Source organism: Mauremys mutica, chromosome 1, assembly GCF_020497125.1.
Source record: "Mauremys mutica isolate MM-2020 ecotype Southern chromosome 1, ASM2049712v1, whole genome shotgun sequence".
Lineage (NCBI taxonomy): Eukaryota > Metazoa > Chordata > Testudines > Geoemydidae > Mauremys > Mauremys mutica.
In genome coordinates, this window is record NC_059072.1 from 211,649,621 (window position 1) to 211,666,972 (window position 17,352).

The window sequence follows — 17,352 nt, forward strand, 5'->3', positions numbered from 1 at the left end:
TTACTGCTGCTCTATATGGTTTCCTGTTCACTAGTATATGCTGCTTTATGTTAGCATGTTTACTCGTGTGACATTTGGGAAAACAGTGCACAGACACACTGGTGTGGAGGCCTACCACAAATCCTGAAATTATCTGGTTGAAGAATTAGACAAGTGAACAGTTTCCATACATACCGGTATATGGGAGCACTATTACCAGTACCACTCTAGGCTTTGACCATACACAATGCCACGAAAGAAAGCTGCCTTCACTGGTCACAGCAAGCCTAAGGAAAACTTAACTAGATACAGAGCACAGATGGTGGATTACTTGAGTCACCTGATACACCTGTACAACAGCATAGGCTTTCATCTACTAGTTACCCAGGTAAAGGTTTTGTGTAAACAATATAGAAAACAGGGAGCAGCTTTGAATAGTTAGAGCACTACTGGCTTGTGAAAGCCATTAGGTATTAACTTTCAAAGCACTTTAAGATCTATGCATGAAAAACCCGCTACAAAAGGTGGTCAGTATCATCCCAATTTTTTACAGATGGGGCAAACTGAGCTAGGCATAAAAGCCAGCGTTCATGTGTGCACATTTTTTTTCCAAGAAGGCCTAATGTATTTAGATACATGTAGCCTTCTGCATTTGTTTGGTTTAGCTTAAGTTAACTCAGTTTTGTACTTAGTATGACTACCCCTTAATGGAACTTTGTAGGAAAAATAAATGAACTCCACAGCAAATGTTACTTGTTCTGTTTATTAATGGTTGAAGCACATGAGTAATAAAAATGGAGTGTGGCTAAGTGCCAGTTATTGGTCCACTTCTACCACCAAAAACAGGTGTTTGAACATACATGAAAAGAATCAGACGCATCATAATGTAAGCCTCTACAGTATATTACATTAAACTTTAAGCACCCAGACTAGTTTCTATATTTGTAGTTTCCTAACTGTATAGCCCAACCACACCAGTGTTCTTACCTATTATCTCTCTGCAGTCCTTTTAAATGCAGCAGTGAGCTGATGTTAAGATCTACACCAAGCCTCATTTTGGCTATGGTTCATGGTGGTGGCTGGAATGTAAAAAAACCCAAATACTGTTTCAACCAGAATTGTTCTTGTGGAACTATTCCCATAGTGAAGGCTTTACATAAATAGGGCTATAATTTGTTTTTCCCTGAACACTACATGTACCATTAGAAATATTTACATCAAACAAACATTTACATCTGGTTCATAATATACAACACAGCTTAACAATAGTTTCTAAACCTCCTGTGTAAAAAGTTTAAATCAGAAAGTTGCTATCATTTCAGTGCATTTTTTCACATATTTAATCACAAGGAATACAGAGTATTATTTCTAAAATTCATTTTGTGTTACCAAAATGGAATGAAGTTATATAGTTTAGTAATAATTAGGGCATGGTTTTATAGCAGGCGGTAGATTCAGCTTTGTAAATCCACTCTGGTAGTACTACTTGCATCTAAAGAGAGACAAAAAGAAAACACAAGGAACCATTAGAGAAATAAAAGCAGCTTTAAAGATGTCCACATTTAACCATGCCAAAATATTATTTTAATACACTTCAGAAGCGGCCATACTCCTTTTCCCTGGACTGAAGTTCAATCCATTCTTATCTTCTGATTTGTCATCCTATAAATAATGCTGTCATAGCCAGGATCCATGTTCCAGAGGTTGTAGGAGATTACAATCACAGCTAATGCAAGGCCTATCATGAGCCACAGAATTATGTTGAAGACCACAGCGTAGTTGAAGTTGTATGAATATCCTAGGTTATATGAGGTACTCTGCAGTGAAAGAAGGAAAGTTTAAAGAAGTGAGACATCTGGAGGCCAGCATTCACAATGCTTCTGAAGTCAGCCTGCACACAGAACATATTCTCATTATACTAACATTCAGACTGCCCATACCAAGAGATGGATATTTTGCACAGGCAATTCTGGAGTTACTTGCACTAAATACTAATGCACCTACGTGACTGGCATCGTAAATGGAGACTAGGTCATTGCACTTGCTATGTTTGTTCATTTGATAGCTGCTTTTAAGTACCTGAAATGGGGGTTCCAAAGAGGATGGATCTAGACTGTTCTCAGTGGTACCAGATGACAGAACAAGGAGTAATGGTCTCAAGTTGCAGTGGGGGAGGTTTAGGTTGGATATCAGGAAAAACTTTCACTAGGAGGGTGGTGAAGCACTGGAATGGGTTACCTAGGGAGGCAGTGGAATCTCCATCCTTAGAGGTTTTTAAGGTCAGGCTTGACAAAGCCCTAGCTGGGATGATTTAGCTGGGGATTGGTCCTGCTTTGAGTAGGAGCTGGACTAGATGACCTCCTGAGGTCCCTTCCAACCCTGATACTCTATGATTCATCATGCCTAGTGTCTAAGCCACTAAAAGTTTAAAAGATTGCTACAGTATCAAGTCAATATTCTAGTTCTACAAAATGGAGCGATGCACATGGTCACATTTTTAATAGTTCGTCTGCAGAAAAGGGGTTTAAAGTGCATTCATTACCTCTGCAGTCTGGAGAATGGACCGACTCTTCCTCACAAGGGGAGTATCAAATGTCTTTGCAGTCACCACCTCTACTACGGCATTCCCACTGTAGAGATTATACATCTCATCTGCAAACTGAAAGAGCAACAATAGCTTAGTTTCAGATATATGCAATAGTTACTAAATCTGACTCTTGTAACAGAAGATGCACCAAGGCAGCAGATCTGAACAATCTGGAGAAATGGAAGTCTCCAATGATTTGAGTCTGCTAAGAAGAATGCCAACTGAGAGCTAGTTTAGACCATCTCTTTACAGACCACCGGACAGTTGTCCAGGATCCTAAGAGTATCTGTAGGAGGTCAGTAAGAAACATGTGCTCTGATATGAAAGTGGCAATATCCCATTATACATGCTCTGGCCCATGTATTTCCCTATTCTGTACTTAATCTAAGATTCCTACTTGAGAGCAATTCTGATCAAACGTTAACATTTGACACACGCGGCACTGCTGTATATGAATGCAATATTTTACAGAAGAGACCTGTTTAACTTAGTGAATTAAGTATCTAGTATTTGGCCTCACTATATTTTGGCATCAGACTTTGGATACTAGCAAGATGGAGTTGTCTTAGATCTTGATGGACATTTGTTTAGATAAAATCCACAACTGGCAGCCTGCTCAGGAAAGGAGTGAAAGAGCGGATATTTGGGAGACTTGGAAATGGTAGAACTGCTCAAGGGGGGGGGGGGGGGAGGGAGAGAACACACAGCACCTGACCACATTGTGCTGAGCTAAAGCTAGAGCTATTTCCTTCACGTTTTCAGCTAGTTTGAGTGAGAAATGCCTATAAACACAAAGTATCTGTTTTAAAACCAATTCATCAGGACTTACTGATTTACACATTTGTTAATATCACCCTCTGACTCCTTCACAAACAGATCTAACCTGCAAAAAAGGCCCTCTAATACCTTTCTTGCTCAGGGGTGACCAAACTACAGAAGTTTGATTTGATACTTGACAGAGGGACTAGAGTTTACCGAACCAAGAGATGGAGAGGCCAACACAAAGGAATGGCAATTCACAGTACGATGCTGTATGACCAATGAATGTTGATGTGACACAGTTTGGGGAGGATGAGGGAAGGATATTAAATTACACAACAGCGCTGATCCTGAGCTCATGTGGCACTAATAGCCTTTTCATATTAGGAAGATAACAATTAATTAAAATAAATATGCTGCCAAGATTGTTAGACCTGTTGCTGTCTTGTTAATACAAAACCAGTACTGTTCACATTAGAATTGTTATTCAGACAGACTTTACAGAACAGTATTTATGGTAGATCTCCTTTTACCTTTTGCAGGGAATCAGCAAGAATCTGAGAGGCATCCTTGAATTGTTGAGAATCTTCTCCATACCGTTTCCCAATCTCTTCCAAGCCAGCCAGTTCCAGTGAATATAAGTCTGGGGAGTGATCCTTCGCCAGATGCTTATGTCTAGACAACTTAAGGGGGGGAAAAAGTGAACCACAGGGAAAAAATGAGTTAGTTTAAATACTCACTCCAATGAGATTTAATCACTGATTGAGTCAGTTTCATTTTTGTCTGACATATTCCATGCAGACTTGGAAGTTTGCCAGAACTTGCCATCTTGGATCAGAGAAGTGTCTACAGCTGGCTATATGGTCTTCAAAATGGGAGGCAGGGTAGCAAGTGCCTGGGTAAGCTTATGCCAGAGAGAGTTTTAAAGAGGCACATGCAACAAGAGTTACAGTTCCACTGAAAGGGGTCTCATCCATAAACTTAAGGAACACCTACAATTTATGTCAAAATCCTCATTCTAGGATTGCTGTAATAATAGAGAGCTTGTATAACAGCATGAAGGAAAATGCATAAATTCCATGGATACCCATGGTTTCCTGTGCTACTAAACTGACCTTTGCTGTGAATTTTATTAAAGATGAAGTTTTTTTTTCTGCTGCCCAGCTATATAAGAATATTTCTTCAAGATGTGAAATCTCAGGTATTTGACTATGCCCCCAATCACCCCAGAATCCGAGCACCTCACAATCGTTAATGAGTGCATCCCCATGACCCTTGTGAGCTAGGGAAGTACTATTACCCCCATTTTGCATCTGGGAAGTGGAGACAGACTATGTGATCTGCCCAAAGTTACACAATCTGTGGGAGAACAGCGACTTGAACCTGCCTCTATCATCACTGCATTTTTTTAACCTTAATTTTGTTTCTGGTCTTTGGTATACTGGCAAGTCCTCATAGACTAAGACCAAAAGGGACCATCACAATCATCTAGTCTGACCTCCTGCACACTGCAGGCCATAACCTCACGCACCTATTACTATAATAGACCCCTAACCTCTGGCTGAGTTACTGAAGAGCTCAAATCATGATTTAAAGACTTCAAGTCACAGAAAATCCACCATTTACACTAGTTTAAACCTGCAAGTGACCCGTGCCCCATAGGAAGGCAACCTCCCCATCCCCGTGGTATCTGCCAATCTGACCCAGGGGAAAATTCCTTCCCAATCCCTAATATGGTGATCAGTTAGACCCTGAGCATGTTGGGAAGACTCACCAGCCAGATACCTGGGAAAAAATTCTCTGTAGCAACTCAGAGCTCTCCCCATCTAGTGTCCCATCACAATCCATTGGAGATATTTGCTGCTAGCAGTCACAGATCAGCCAAATGCCACTGTAGGCTGTCTCATCATGTCATCCCCTCCATAAACTTATCAAGCTCAGTCTTGAACCCAGTTAGGTATGTTGCCCCCACTGCTCTCCTTAGAAGACTGTTCCAGAACTTCACTCCTCTGATGGTTAGAAACCTTCAACTAATTTCAAGCCTAAACTTACTGATCGCCAGTTTATATCTATTTGTTCTTGTGTCAACACTGGTGCTATCTTAAATAACTCATCTGCCACCCTGGTACTTATCCCTCTAATGTATTTAGAGAGAGCAATTGTATTTCCCAGAGCCTTCTTTTTGTTAGGCTAAACAAGCCATGCTCTTTGAGTCTCCTCTTGTAAGGTAGGTTCTCCACTCCTCTGATCATCCTAGTAGCCCTGTCTCTACTGGAAATACCTTGCCTGAAGCATCCTAGGACTGCGTTAGCCTTTTTCACAGCTGCATCACAATGGCAGCTCATAGTTAGCTTGTGATCAATCAATACACCCAGATCTTTCTCCTCCTCTCATTTCCAACTGATACATCCCCAGTTTTGTGAAAAAATTCTTTATGTCTTAGTCCCTAAGCACCTGACTTTGTGCTATTAAATTTCCATCCCATTTCTATTACTCCAGTTTTCAAGATCATCCAGATCCTCTTGTATGATATTCCAATGCTCCTCCATATTGGCAATACCTCCCAACTTTGTGGTATCTGCAAATGTTATTAGCACACTCCCACTTTGCGTGTCAAGATCATTAATAAAAAATGTTAAATACAACTGGTCTCAAGACCAATCCCTGAGGAACTCCACTAATTTTCCTCAAAGCCTGACAGTTCACCTTTCAGTATGACCATTTGTAGTCTCCCCTTCAACCAGTTCCTTATCCACCTTTCAATTCTCATATTAATCCTCATCTATTCCAATTTAACTAACAATTTCTCATGTAGAATTCTATCAAATGCCTTACTGAGAATGAAGTAGATTAGCTCTATTGCATTTCCTTTGTTAAAAAAAAATATATCAGTTCTCTTCTCAAAGAAGGAGATCATGTTAGTCTGGCATGATCTGCCTTTTGTTAAACCACCTTGTATTTTATCCCAGTTATTCACCTCTATGTCCTTAACTACTTTCTCTTTCAAAGTTTATTTCAAGCCCTTGCATACAATTGAGGTCAAACTAATAGGCCTGTAGTTTTCCAGATCACTTTTTCCTTTCTTAAAAATAGGTACTATATTAGCAATTCTCCAATCATAGGGTATGACCCCCAAGTTTACAGATTCATTAAAAATCCTTGCTATTGGGCTTGCAATTTCATGTGCCAGTTCCCTCAATATTCTTGGACAGAGATTATCCAAATTTAGATTGAGATTTAGTCCCACTAAACTGTTTGAGTTTGACTTCCACCTCAGATATGGTAATTTCTACTTCCATATCCTCATTTCCATTGGCCACCCTCCCACTATCCCTAAGCTTCTCATTAGTTTTATTAAAAACGGAGGAAAAGTATTTGTTTAGGTTTTGAGCCATGCCTAGATTACCTTTAATCTCCATCCCATCAGTGTTTAGCAGCCCCACTTCTTTCCCTGTTTTCTTTTTATTTATATGACTATAGAACCTTTTACTATTGGTTTTAATTCCCTTTGCAAGGTCCAATGCTGCTTGGCTTTTGGCAGTTCTCACTTTATCCCTACACTTTCTGACCTCCAAGAAGTAGCTTTCCTTGCTGATCCCTCCCATCTTCCATTTCATGTAGGCTTGCTGCTTTCTCTTAAATCACCTGTTTGAGATGCTTGCTCATCCAGCTTGGTCTGAAATATCCTTCCCTACAATTTTTTTCCCTTTGCCTGGGATGCTGGCTACAGATAGCTTCTGCAGCTTTGATTAGATGTCCTCTCAAGGTCCCTTCCAGTCCTATGATTCTGTAATAACTCTGTACTGAAATTTAACCCACTCAGCCAGCTATAGCTTTTGACTAGTTGTTGTGGAAACATGCACTAAAGCAGCAATGTCCAACCTCTTCATCTAGGGGGCAGAACAATCATTAATTTCAAGAAGGTCAAGGAGCTAGTATCAGGTACATATTCTCTACCCAGTTCTACTCCCATTGCACCATTAGGCAGCATATAAAGAAAACAGGAACCACCCACAAATCACCTGCTGGGGATTCCTCAGCGATGTTGGAAAGGGAAGCAGCGGCTCAGAGTGCCCCAGCTCACACCAGGGCTGTTGCAAGGGACAAGAAATGATGCCACCTCCCCTCATTTCCGTGGCAGAGCTAATTCAAACACTTCAGCTCAGAAACTACAGGGTGCATCTCAGGGAACACATTTTCAATCTCTAAATACACATTTTAAAACACTTTTGACCCACAGTTCAAATCCCTAAGACCTACAAATGGCTTTTGGGAATTCAGTTTGGACACCACTGCCCTAGAGATCTTCACACATAGGATGTCAGACTTTAACAAAAAGTGTCTTTCAAAATTCCCTCAATCATATGTGAGACATATAGAGCAGTGGTTCTCAAACTTTTGTATGGTGACCCCTTTCACACAGCAAGCCTCTGAGTGCGACACCCCCCCCCCATAGAAATAATAATGAATTAAAAGTTCTTTTTATATATTTAACACCATTATAAATGCTGGAGGCAAAGCGGGGTTTGGGGTGGAGGCTGACAGCTCGGGACCCCCAGTAATAACCTCGTGACCCCCTGAGGGGTCCCAACCCCCAGAGTGAGAACCCCTGATATAGAGTGTGTTTGAAAAGTCGTGCTCACCAAGCTGGAGATATCATGCAGGACTTGTAGTTCTGACAGAAAAAGCAGGTCAACCTAGGGGAGAGAAACAAGTATTTTCTGAACAGAAACTGAAGATGAGGCAGCCTAATTTTGTTGCACATCTCAGCAGATTGCAGCTATAAGCAGTAGCTTTTTTTGGTCCTGCAACGTTTGTTACTGGGTCAAACAATGCCCAAAAATCAATTAATCACCATTTTCTAGTACTTAAATATTGAAACTTGGGGAGCAACTTCCCCCTTAAGACAACAAGGAGATGAAAAATGAATGAGCATATTTCTTAAACTGAACTCATAAAAGTAGATCAGAGGCAGTTTAATTAAAGCAGTATTCATCGGCCACTGTTTCTTACCTCATTGTTTCTGCTGAGAGAGTTGAGGGGAATTGAACTGAGAATGGAGTTATCCTGGAAAAGGCGGTTCCGTAGCTGCCGCAGCGTGACGGAAAGGTCTTCAAATACAGAGTTTGCCTTTCCCACCATATAAACTCTCTGTAAGAACAGTCATTGTGTAATATGAGAATAGTTCAGTTTTGGATTTTTCAAACTTCTTAGATTAATTCCATTACACATGCAGGTGCTTTTGTAATACAAGATTTCAGAGTAGCAGCCGTATTAGTCTGTATCCACAAAAAGAACAGGAGTACTTGTGGCACCTTAGAGACTAACACATTTATTTGAGCATAAGCTTTCGTGGGCTACAGCCCACTTCATCGGATGCATAGACTAGAACATACAGCAAGAAGTCTATGCATCCGATGAAGTGGGCTGTAGCCCACGAAAGCTTATGCTCAAATAAATGTATTAGTCTCTAAAGTGCTACAAGTACTCCTGTTCTTTTTTTGGTAATACAAGATGCTCATACAGCCAAGAGGTTTAAGCACACCAGTTCCCAATTGTGTGGCTTAACTCTTATTTCAAATGGTTTAGGAGATGAATCAATACTCACTTCCTCACTGGGAGCCAACTGCAAGACTACAGGGGTTTCCTCAGAGAACAAGGTGTGAATAGCATTTGCAACACTGTCAAGACTGAAAGGAACAGCCTGAAAAACAATAAAGCTCTAATAAGGAATTCTGGCTAAAGCAACATGTAGATAAGGATGAAAACTCCTTGGGACAAAAACTGTGACTTTCTGTTTTGTGCATTGATTACATACTTATGCTCAAACAGAGACATTTATACAACAGCCTGCATGCAGCCAGTCTTAATTGATAAAAGTGCAACAGATGTGGCTGTATTCATTGTGGGCATGGTCTCAGCATTTAATACTTTCCCCAGAAGTTTAGAAAAGGGGAACAATTTTAGAGTCCCTTGTTAAATACAAAATTAACCTTATTAAATCGTATTAAAAATGAAGATGCAAAAAGGAAAGGAATGCATACTACCCACCCTACAGCAAAGATGTTTTCTATAAAAGAAAATGCCACCTTCATATGCTCATGTTAAATCTACAAGGGGTACTAGGAAATTCAGAGTAAGGGTTCCCAAAGCAACCAGTTCAATGCTAGACAATGTGAAAATATGAACTGTTTAGTTGTGTCAAGATAAAGACATTCCTTGAGGGATGTTGGAGAGGCACATGGCTTATGAGGAGATAGAGGACAAATTTAATAAATTAGTATTAGTTTTGTTCTCAAGAACAGCTCAACTTTGCAAAGTTTTAGTCACCCATTCACTTTTGATGACTGAGTAAAATATTAACTACTTCATCATTATGATAATGTGAAGTAGTAGGTTTTCTACCTACAACAAAACATTTCAGGATGATTTTGCAAAGGTTGACTGCTCTTTTAGGAGTCTGTAGGGGTATTCAGAGTTGATTCTCTTTCATCTTCAAAAAAGGAAAAATTTTCCAGAACTGAGGAAAAATGAGTGAAATTGATTGGGAGGAAAAGTTTAGACAGAGAAATGTGAATGAAAATAGAGAGTTCTTAAAGAAGAGTTTATTAGATGGCCAAAAAGACATGATTCTACAATAAAAAACGAAGACAACTTTGGCTAAAAGCCCATCCTGGTTCAGTGGCACAGGGATGCCAACATTAGAAATTTAAAAGCAATACATAAGTGGAAAAAGGAGGAAATAGATATAAATTAGACATTATATGGTATAGAAAATTTATGAGGGAAGGTAAAGACATTGGGGAAAAATCTGTCTGGCGAGGTTAAAAACAATAAGAAGTTAAAGCTTATTAGGAACAAAATAAATTCTAGCAACGGATTAAGCCCATTACTAGACAGATGGTTAAATTGTTAATGATGGTAAAGTAAAATAAATATTTCTGTTCTGTATTTGAAAGAAGCAGGATGATGTACTCTTATCACATGAGGATGATGAAGTACTTTCCAGTCCATTAATAACTAAGGAGGATGTTAAACAATCATCTACTAAGGATAAACAATTTGTAACCACAAAGCCTAGATTATATGCCTCCAAGAAGCCTGAAAGAGTTCACTGAGGAGTTCTGGCTTGCTAATGTTAATTTTTAATAAATCTTGGAATACTGGGGAAATTCCAGAAAATTGGAAGAGGACTAATCTTGTGCCAATATTCAAAAAGGGCAAGCGAGATGACCTGGATAACTATTTGCCAGTTACCCTGACATCAATCCTGGGGAAAAGAATGGAGAAGCCAATACAGGATTCAACTGATAAAGAATTAAAGACTAGGAATATAATTAACGCCAGTCAACTTGATTTTATAGAAAATAGATCTCAAACAAACCTGATTTCATTCTTTAATGAAATCACAAGTTTGGTTGATAAAGTTAACTACACATTTGTAATATACTTAGACTTTGGTACAAAAAGTGTTTGACTTAGTACCACACAACATTCTGAGTACTGATATTATATAGTGTCATTTTTTAAAAGTACATGTGAAATGGATTAAGAACCAGCTAACTCAGGCTTGGGCAAACTTTTTGGCCCGAGGGCCACATCAGCATTGCAAAACTATATGGCGGGCCGGGTAGGGAAGGCTGTGCCTCCCCAAACAGCCTGGCCCCTGCACCCTATCTGCCCCTTCCCACCCCGACTGCGACCCTTAGAATGCCCGACCCATCCAACCCCCACTGCTCCTTGTCCCCTGACAGCCCCCTCCCAGGACTGCCACCCCCAACTGCCCCCCGGGTCCCCACCCCATAACCCCCCTGCTCCCTGTCCCCTAACTGCCCCGACCCCTATCCACACCCCTGCTCCCTGACAGCTCCCCCCCCCCCAGCCAATCCCCCCTGCTCCCTGTCCCCTGACTGCCCCCTGGGACATCCTGTCCCTTATCCAACCCCCCATCCCCCACCGCCACCTTACCATCCCGCTCAGAGCAGCAGGAGCTTGCAGCCCCGCCGACACGCTGCTCAGCAGGAGCGGCAGGCCAGAGTGCTGGCAGCGCAGCGCACTGAGGGGAAGAGGGGCAGTGGGGAAGGGGCTAGCCTCCCCGGCCTGGAGCTCAGGGGCCAGGAAGGACAGTCCCCCGGCCGGATGTGGCCCATCAGACCTTAGTTTGCCCACCTCTGAGCTAACTGATGGATCTCTAAGTAGTTGTCAATGGGGAAATCACTGAATGGGAGTGATTCTAATTGTGGCAGGATCAATATTAGACCCAATGCTATTCAAAATTTTCATCAATGATCTGACAGTAAACATTAAAATCATTGCTGAAAAAAGATGACACAGATCGTTGGAGTGGTAAATAACAATGAGGATAGGGTAGTCATAGACAGCAATCTAGATTGCTTTGTATGCAAGGCCCATTCAAACACGTGGCTTTTAATACAGTCAAATGCAAAGATATAGATGTAGGAATAATGTATGTGGGCAATATCTACAGAATGGGGGACTGCATCTTGGAAAGCAGTGACTCTGAAAATGATTTAGGATTCCTAGTGGACAAGCAACTCAATATGAGCTCCCAGTGCAATTCTGTGGCAAAATGGACTAATATGATTCTTGAATGTATAAACAGGGGAGGAGTTAGTAGGAATAAGGAGTTGATTTTACTTCCGCATACAGTATTGGTGAGACTAAAACTGGACAACTGCATCCAGTTCTGGTGGCCACACTTTAAAAAGAATTTTGAAAGATTGTAGAGGGTTCAGAAACCCACAAAAATGATTGGAGGGCTGGTGAAAATGCTTTACAGTGAAAGACTTAAAGGGAACCTGTTTAATTTATCCAAAAAAGGATTGAGAAGTGACAATTTCACTGTCAGTATTTTCACACAGAGAAGACACCATGTATACTAAAGGGTTCTAATCTAGCAGAGAAAAGCATAACATGAACCAATATCTGGAAGCTGTAGGTGGGCAAATTCAAATTGGATGTGAGGCACAATTTTTTTTTTTTTTTTAAACAGTGACAACAATTTAACATTGGACCAAACTAACAGTGGAAGTGATGGATCCTCTACTTCTTGATGTCATCAAAACAAGACTAGATGCCTTTCTGGAAGATGTGCTTTAGCCAAACACAAGTTACTGGAATCAATGCAAAGGAAACTTAGTGAAGTTTACCATCCTGTGATTTCCAGGTCAGACTCGATCTAATGGTCCTTTCTGGCCTTAATTCTCTGACTACATGAAAAGCTATGTCAAGTATAAAAAGCATAACTGGTGAAAGGTAAGCTTTTGGGATTTCTTTCAAACACCAAGCAATACTTTCAGTATTAACAGAAGTATGAGTAACAGACACAAATACAAAAAACTGCAGATACTTACATTCTCAACAGGGTAAGAAATTCCATCTTTAGGCATCGCCAGCTTGTCTACCCCCTTCACAGTCACCAGAACAGTAGCTCGAGGACGATGAAATATATCACTCACTGCAAGTCCAGGCCAGGAAAGGTCCTGGTAACAAATTTAAAAGCAAAACCTTTTGCTTAGCTTGAAATCAAAGAAAAAAATACACATCAAACTATATCAAATGGTTAACGTGGAGAATTTGCAGTGATATCAATAAATATTTATAGAACCTACTGGAAACTTAGTAGGGAGTCTAAAGGCTTGAAAGCCCCCCCCCCCCGTTTCTTTATTAATTCTCTATTAACAGCAGGTCCTCCATAAAATTATTGTAAGAAAAAGTGTCATTCACATACTGTACAATGTTGGCTTATTAAACTGCTTATGTGGCTACTGAACCAAGTTTCACAGTCAAGACTGCTACATTCCAAAAGATTCACTAAGAGTCCATTTTCTAGTGATATGAAAAGCAACTTCCCATGATTTGAGGGAAGTAGCAAGCTTCTCTAGTATGTAGCTAGTTGGAGGAATATTTTTATTCAAATATATGCTTGTTATAGACCAATAATATTTAGCCACAATGGAAAAATACATTGCCGGGATGTTTCTGGTGCAACTATAAACAATAAAGGCTAATGATTCTGACATTTAAGTAGAAGTAATTAGGTTCTGAAGCAGTGGAAGGGTTCTGCAACATAGACAGATGCTTTGGCAGCTTATTAAGAGCAAGAGCTGAGTCTATTTTGCATGTAATTGTATATCTGCAGAATTTACATGAACGTTGACCAGGATATTTTTCACCCACAAAAAAAAAAAAAGTTACTCAATACAGATGGCAATTTTACAAGACCAAGCTAAATGCATTTTAAAATTAATCATGTTTGCTATGACCTATATATTCCTTATACGTGAAAGAGAAATTGATTGAGATCCCCATTACGAGAAAAAAAAAGATTATTAGTTTTATCCTCCCCTACAGGGAGAGAACTGCAGAAGGATTTGTTTTGGAGACCCCTGTCTTAACATTTCAGCCTGTTCAGCAAATGGGGAAGTTCAAATCTTTTAGGTTGCCCGATAACTTAAAAGTGCATTAATATACACAAGTGATCGCTTTTTAAAAAATGTAAGTTTGAATGCCAGAGAGTCTGAAGGTGGAATCCTAAAAATCTCCTACAGCGCAGTTTCTATTCTCCTAGATTATGAGTCATGTCAAGACCACAAATTAAGGCTCCAATTCTGCAATGAGCTCCCCACAGCTGCAGGAGTCTGCCTGTATGGAGTTCATTATGGGATCAAAGCCTTAATCATTATACTGATATCTACTTTCACTTTGTGTGTTTGTTGTTTTGAGTGGAGGAATGAGTGTTTTGAGCTGTAACAAAATTTGGAGGGTTCTCCTTCCCCACACTCTTCTGACATTTTGTTCTTTATATGGGGGTGGGGGGTGGGAATGGGGGGTGCTAGTTTTGGACAGACCCAAGGGCCCTCACAGTTAAGCATGGACCACCTAGCTTAGAAGAAGGAATAGACTGCTGAACAAAATAAGTTTTCCATTTCATTTCACAGATACCCCAGGAAAAGCAGCATGGTGAAAATCAAGTTGCCTAGGTGGCCAAAAAGTATTTGATTTTACCTTGTGCCTCAAGCGGATGTTCAGTGCACGTAGTACATAATCAGTTCTGCTTTGTTTAATGGAAAAGCCACTACAACTATTCTTAAGAAGTTCTGCTCTTAGTTTCAAGACTGCAAGTGTAGTTGCCTGTTAACAGGGTATTTTCATAGTGCAAAAGATAGAACACAAGAGGACCTGTAGACATTTTATTATTAATCATTTATATTGCAGTTAGCCCTTTAATAACAGTTTCACTATAGAGAAGGAAGAACACAAGTTAGATTCCCAAGGTTTCTGAATTTCCTCTTAGTGGTCTATTTTACTAGTTCCTACTTTATTTCCATCACATTTTATAAAATCTGTGTACCACAACTATAATTCAAAGCTCTCAGAAACAACTAATCAGAATTTTACATTTTACAGCTTTTTCAAAATGAAAACTGAAACATACTTCTTCAACAGAAAAGCCCATGGATAATGCAGCTATGTCTGGGATCCGCTCCCCTGGTATTGGCCAACTTCCATCTCGGAAAACGACAGATTGGGGTGATCGTAAGACACTAAACTCATCACCAGAGACACCTAAAACAGAAACATTATTGACAGGCAAGTCTGGTAAAGCACGAGTTTCTTAAAACCCTGTGAAGCTGACCTGGATTGCAACAACCACTTCTTGATTCTCAGCCTTCCAGTGCACAGATCTACCAAGTTAAGAGAGACAGCCGAAGAGAGCCATTAATTTCAACGTAGTAGGATGCAATGGATAATTCCAGTACAGAGTTACATATAGACAAATTGAGGTGTTAAACAAAATCAAGGTATGAAAGAGGTTCCATTAGTAAATTATTCAATTAGTTATTCCATTTTGACCTTGGAGGAAGAGGGTTATGCTCCGAAACCTGATTCTGGATCATAAATTCCAGGCAGGTGTTGACAGTAAATATAAGCCATGATATGACATATTCACAGCAACTGTACAAAGTGTGCCTCAAGAATTTCATGTTGTTGCTCTCAAAACAATGGCATGCAGAAGAACAGAGGAATAGGTCAACCTACAGTCGTTTGCTAAAATTCAAGCACTTTTTTTATTGATGGCAGCTCATCCTGCTGAACAGCGGCAGTTTTAATAAAGTAAGGACCCTCACTTCTAAATACTATTTTTCTGGATCAATATGTGTGGGGGCAATTTATAGACTAATAATAATAATAATGGTAGCCTGTCAGCCTTAACATGTTTCTTTACTACTTCACAGGCTACAAGACACTCACGCAATTTGCTCTGGACAATTTGGCTTTGAGATGGTATCTGATTTAGAGCTTTTTCTTTTTTAAACCCAATTTTCCTTGCTAGGTTGACAGGCACAAATAGTTAAGTTACTTGCTCAAGGTCACAGTGAACAAAACTGCATTTGAACTCGGAAGCCAACCGTTTTTCCAGCTACGCTATAATCATTTGACCAAAAATGACTCATGGAGCTACACATTCTGTGAAGCCTGGAACACAATTCTGAGTTGCAATTCATCAAGCATATTCCTATCCGAACACAGAAGGGTAATGTAATCATAAGGAGTCAATTTATGGCTCAGGTGGTAACTCTCTGCAGGACCAGAAAGTTCTGGGATTAACCACAACTGACACTTTGGATCACACCCTGGGACACTGATGTCCAACTTGTGGCCTTCATGGGCAGCGGTGTGAAAGGAGAATGTCTGTGTCCCACAATTGTTGAACTTTTTGAACCAAGCCCATTGGTCCGCCAAAGAGGGAGGGGACCTGCCTCCCCCGCAGCACCCCGAGGAGAGCAGGGAAGGCTCCCGGCAGCTGCTGCAGAGAACCGATGGGCATCGATTCCTCAGCCGATGAGGCTGGTGGGTGAGGCACTAGGAACCTGGGGATCCCGCCAGACCCCAGCGCCAAACCAGGCTCCGGGCAGCGCCGGCGTGTGGATGCGGCTACCCGGGCAAGGCGCTGCGGGTCACCCGCGGGGAGCTGCCCCTTCGGCCGCGACCAGACACCCGCCCGGCGCCTCCCCCCGGGAAGGGCCGATCTTCCCGCAGCGGCCGCCGCCGGCGCTGCCCAGTGGGAGGGCAGCGGCCGGGAATAACCCCGGAGTCCGAGGGGACGTCACGGCCGCGGCCCGCCGGGCTGATCCCACCGGCCCCGTCAGCCAGCGGGAGCCGCGCAGTGACCGAGCCGGCGCCAGAGGGTCACGAGACACGGGCAGCAAAGCGGCTCCGGCTCCGCCTCGCGCCGGACCGCGGCCGCCCCCGCGCTGGGGGCGCAGCGCCCCGGAGCCCGGGCGCCGGAGGCTGCTCACGAGGGAGCGGGCGGCCGTTCAGCCGCTCCTCGGACTCGGTTACCGCCCCCGCCCCTCGCTGATCCCTAGAGCCGCCGCCGCCGCCGCCGCCCGCTGACGGCCTCTGCCCCGGGCCCAGCTGCGAGCGGCCCCCCCCGCCCCCGCTTACCAGCCAGGCACGCCGCTGCCAGGGCCCAAAGCATCATCCCGGCCCGCCCCATCCCGGCCCAGCCACGGCCCGACAGCTGCGAGACTGGGGCAGAGGGACGCCCGGGCCGTACACACTCAGCCCCACAAACCCCGCCCTCCCGAGAGTACTGACTGACAGTCCCGCCAGCCACTCACAGAGCGCCCATCTGGTAGGTCCGAGGGGTAAGGGGTGGGGCTATCTTCTGAGTGACAGGGGAACTGACCACTCATAGTGTGAGAGTTCTCTTCCTCTCTCGTCACTGCCCCGGAACTGACCGGCCAGTCCCTAGCCCGGGCAGGAGGCGGGGCTTTTTCTTGAGTGACACCCAGCCTGGCCGCTCACAGGGTGAGGGATCTTTGCACAGCGGCCTCGTTACCGTCTGGGAGCGGGTAAGGGGCGGGGTCTCTCCGGCAGCTCTACTCATAAATGGCAACTGATGTGACCACTCACAATGCGGGAGATCTACCCCTCCCTCCCCCCCACCCCCAGTGTGCTCCATCCTATCCCACGTGACAGCCTTTGCAGGAGGCGGG

General features: G+C 42.4%; 2 protein-coding genes and 1 long non-coding RNA gene across 6 annotated transcripts in view; 2 read left to right on the forward strand and 1 right to left on the reverse strand.

Moving 5' to 3' along the window:
* The window catches only part of C1HXorf38 (chromosome 1 CXorf38 homolog), a 50,917-nt gene extending 34,360 nt beyond the window's left edge, over nucleotides 1-16,557 (forward strand). The window contains exons 8-9 of one of the 2 annotated variants that reach the window (XR_006576384.1): nucleotides 12,339-12,601; nucleotides 14,756-16,557. The gene's annotated coding sequence lies outside the window, so the exon portion shown is untranslated. Of the gene's footprint in view, nucleotides 1-12,338; nucleotides 12,773-14,755 lie in introns of those variants that run through there. The other variant, XM_045002700.1, reaches the window with a different exon arrangement.
* On the reverse strand, nucleotides 727-16,951 carry ATP6AP2 (ATPase H+ transporting accessory protein 2). 3 transcript variants are annotated; one of them, XM_045002696.1, is made up of 10 exons: nucleotides 16,799-16,951; nucleotides 14,784-14,914; nucleotides 12,700-12,828; nucleotides 8,934-9,029; nucleotides 8,339-8,476; nucleotides 7,969-8,022; nucleotides 3,859-4,008; nucleotides 2,522-2,638; nucleotides 1,590-1,796; nucleotides 727-1,471 (listed from the first exon to the last, which is right to left on the reverse strand). In XM_045002696.1, the coding sequence occupies exons 1-9, from the start codon at nucleotides 16,848-16,850 to the stop codon at nucleotides 1,611-1,613; spliced, it is 1,053 nt and encodes a 350-aa protein (XP_044858631.1). In that variant the 5' UTR covers nucleotides 16,851-16,951; the 3' UTR covers nucleotides 727-1,471; nucleotides 1,590-1,610. The 3 variants fall into 3 exon arrangements, with proteins under 3 accessions (XP_044858631.1, XP_044858632.1, XP_044858630.1); XM_045002697.1 differs by having other exon boundaries at nucleotides 1,571-1,796; XM_045002695.1 differs by having other exon boundaries at nucleotides 727-1,796.
* Nucleotides 16,811-17,352, forward strand: part of LOC123362270 — a 41,299-nt gene continuing 40,757 nt past the window's right edge. Inside the window, exon 1 of the long non-coding RNA XR_006576388.1 lies at nucleotides 16,811-16,988. This is a non-coding gene — a long non-coding RNA (uncharacterized LOC123362270). The remainder of the gene's footprint in view (nucleotides 16,989-17,352) is intronic.

Excerpts from the sequence above, each read along its gene's own strand:
- ATP6AP2 (XM_045002696.1), bottom strand. The coding sequence starts at position 16,850 with ATGGGGCGGGCCGGGATGATGCTTTGGGCCCTGGCAGCGGCGTGCCTG. Across the intron at positions 8,477-8,933 it reads AGTTGGCTCCCAGTGAGGAA|AGAGTTTATATGGTGGGAAA; the intron begins GTGAGTATTGAT and ends CTGTTCTTACAG. Across the intron at positions 4,009-7,968 it reads TGCATGATATCTCCAGCTTG|TTGTCTAGACATAAGCATCT; the intron begins GTGAGCACGACT and ends CCCCCCCTTAAG.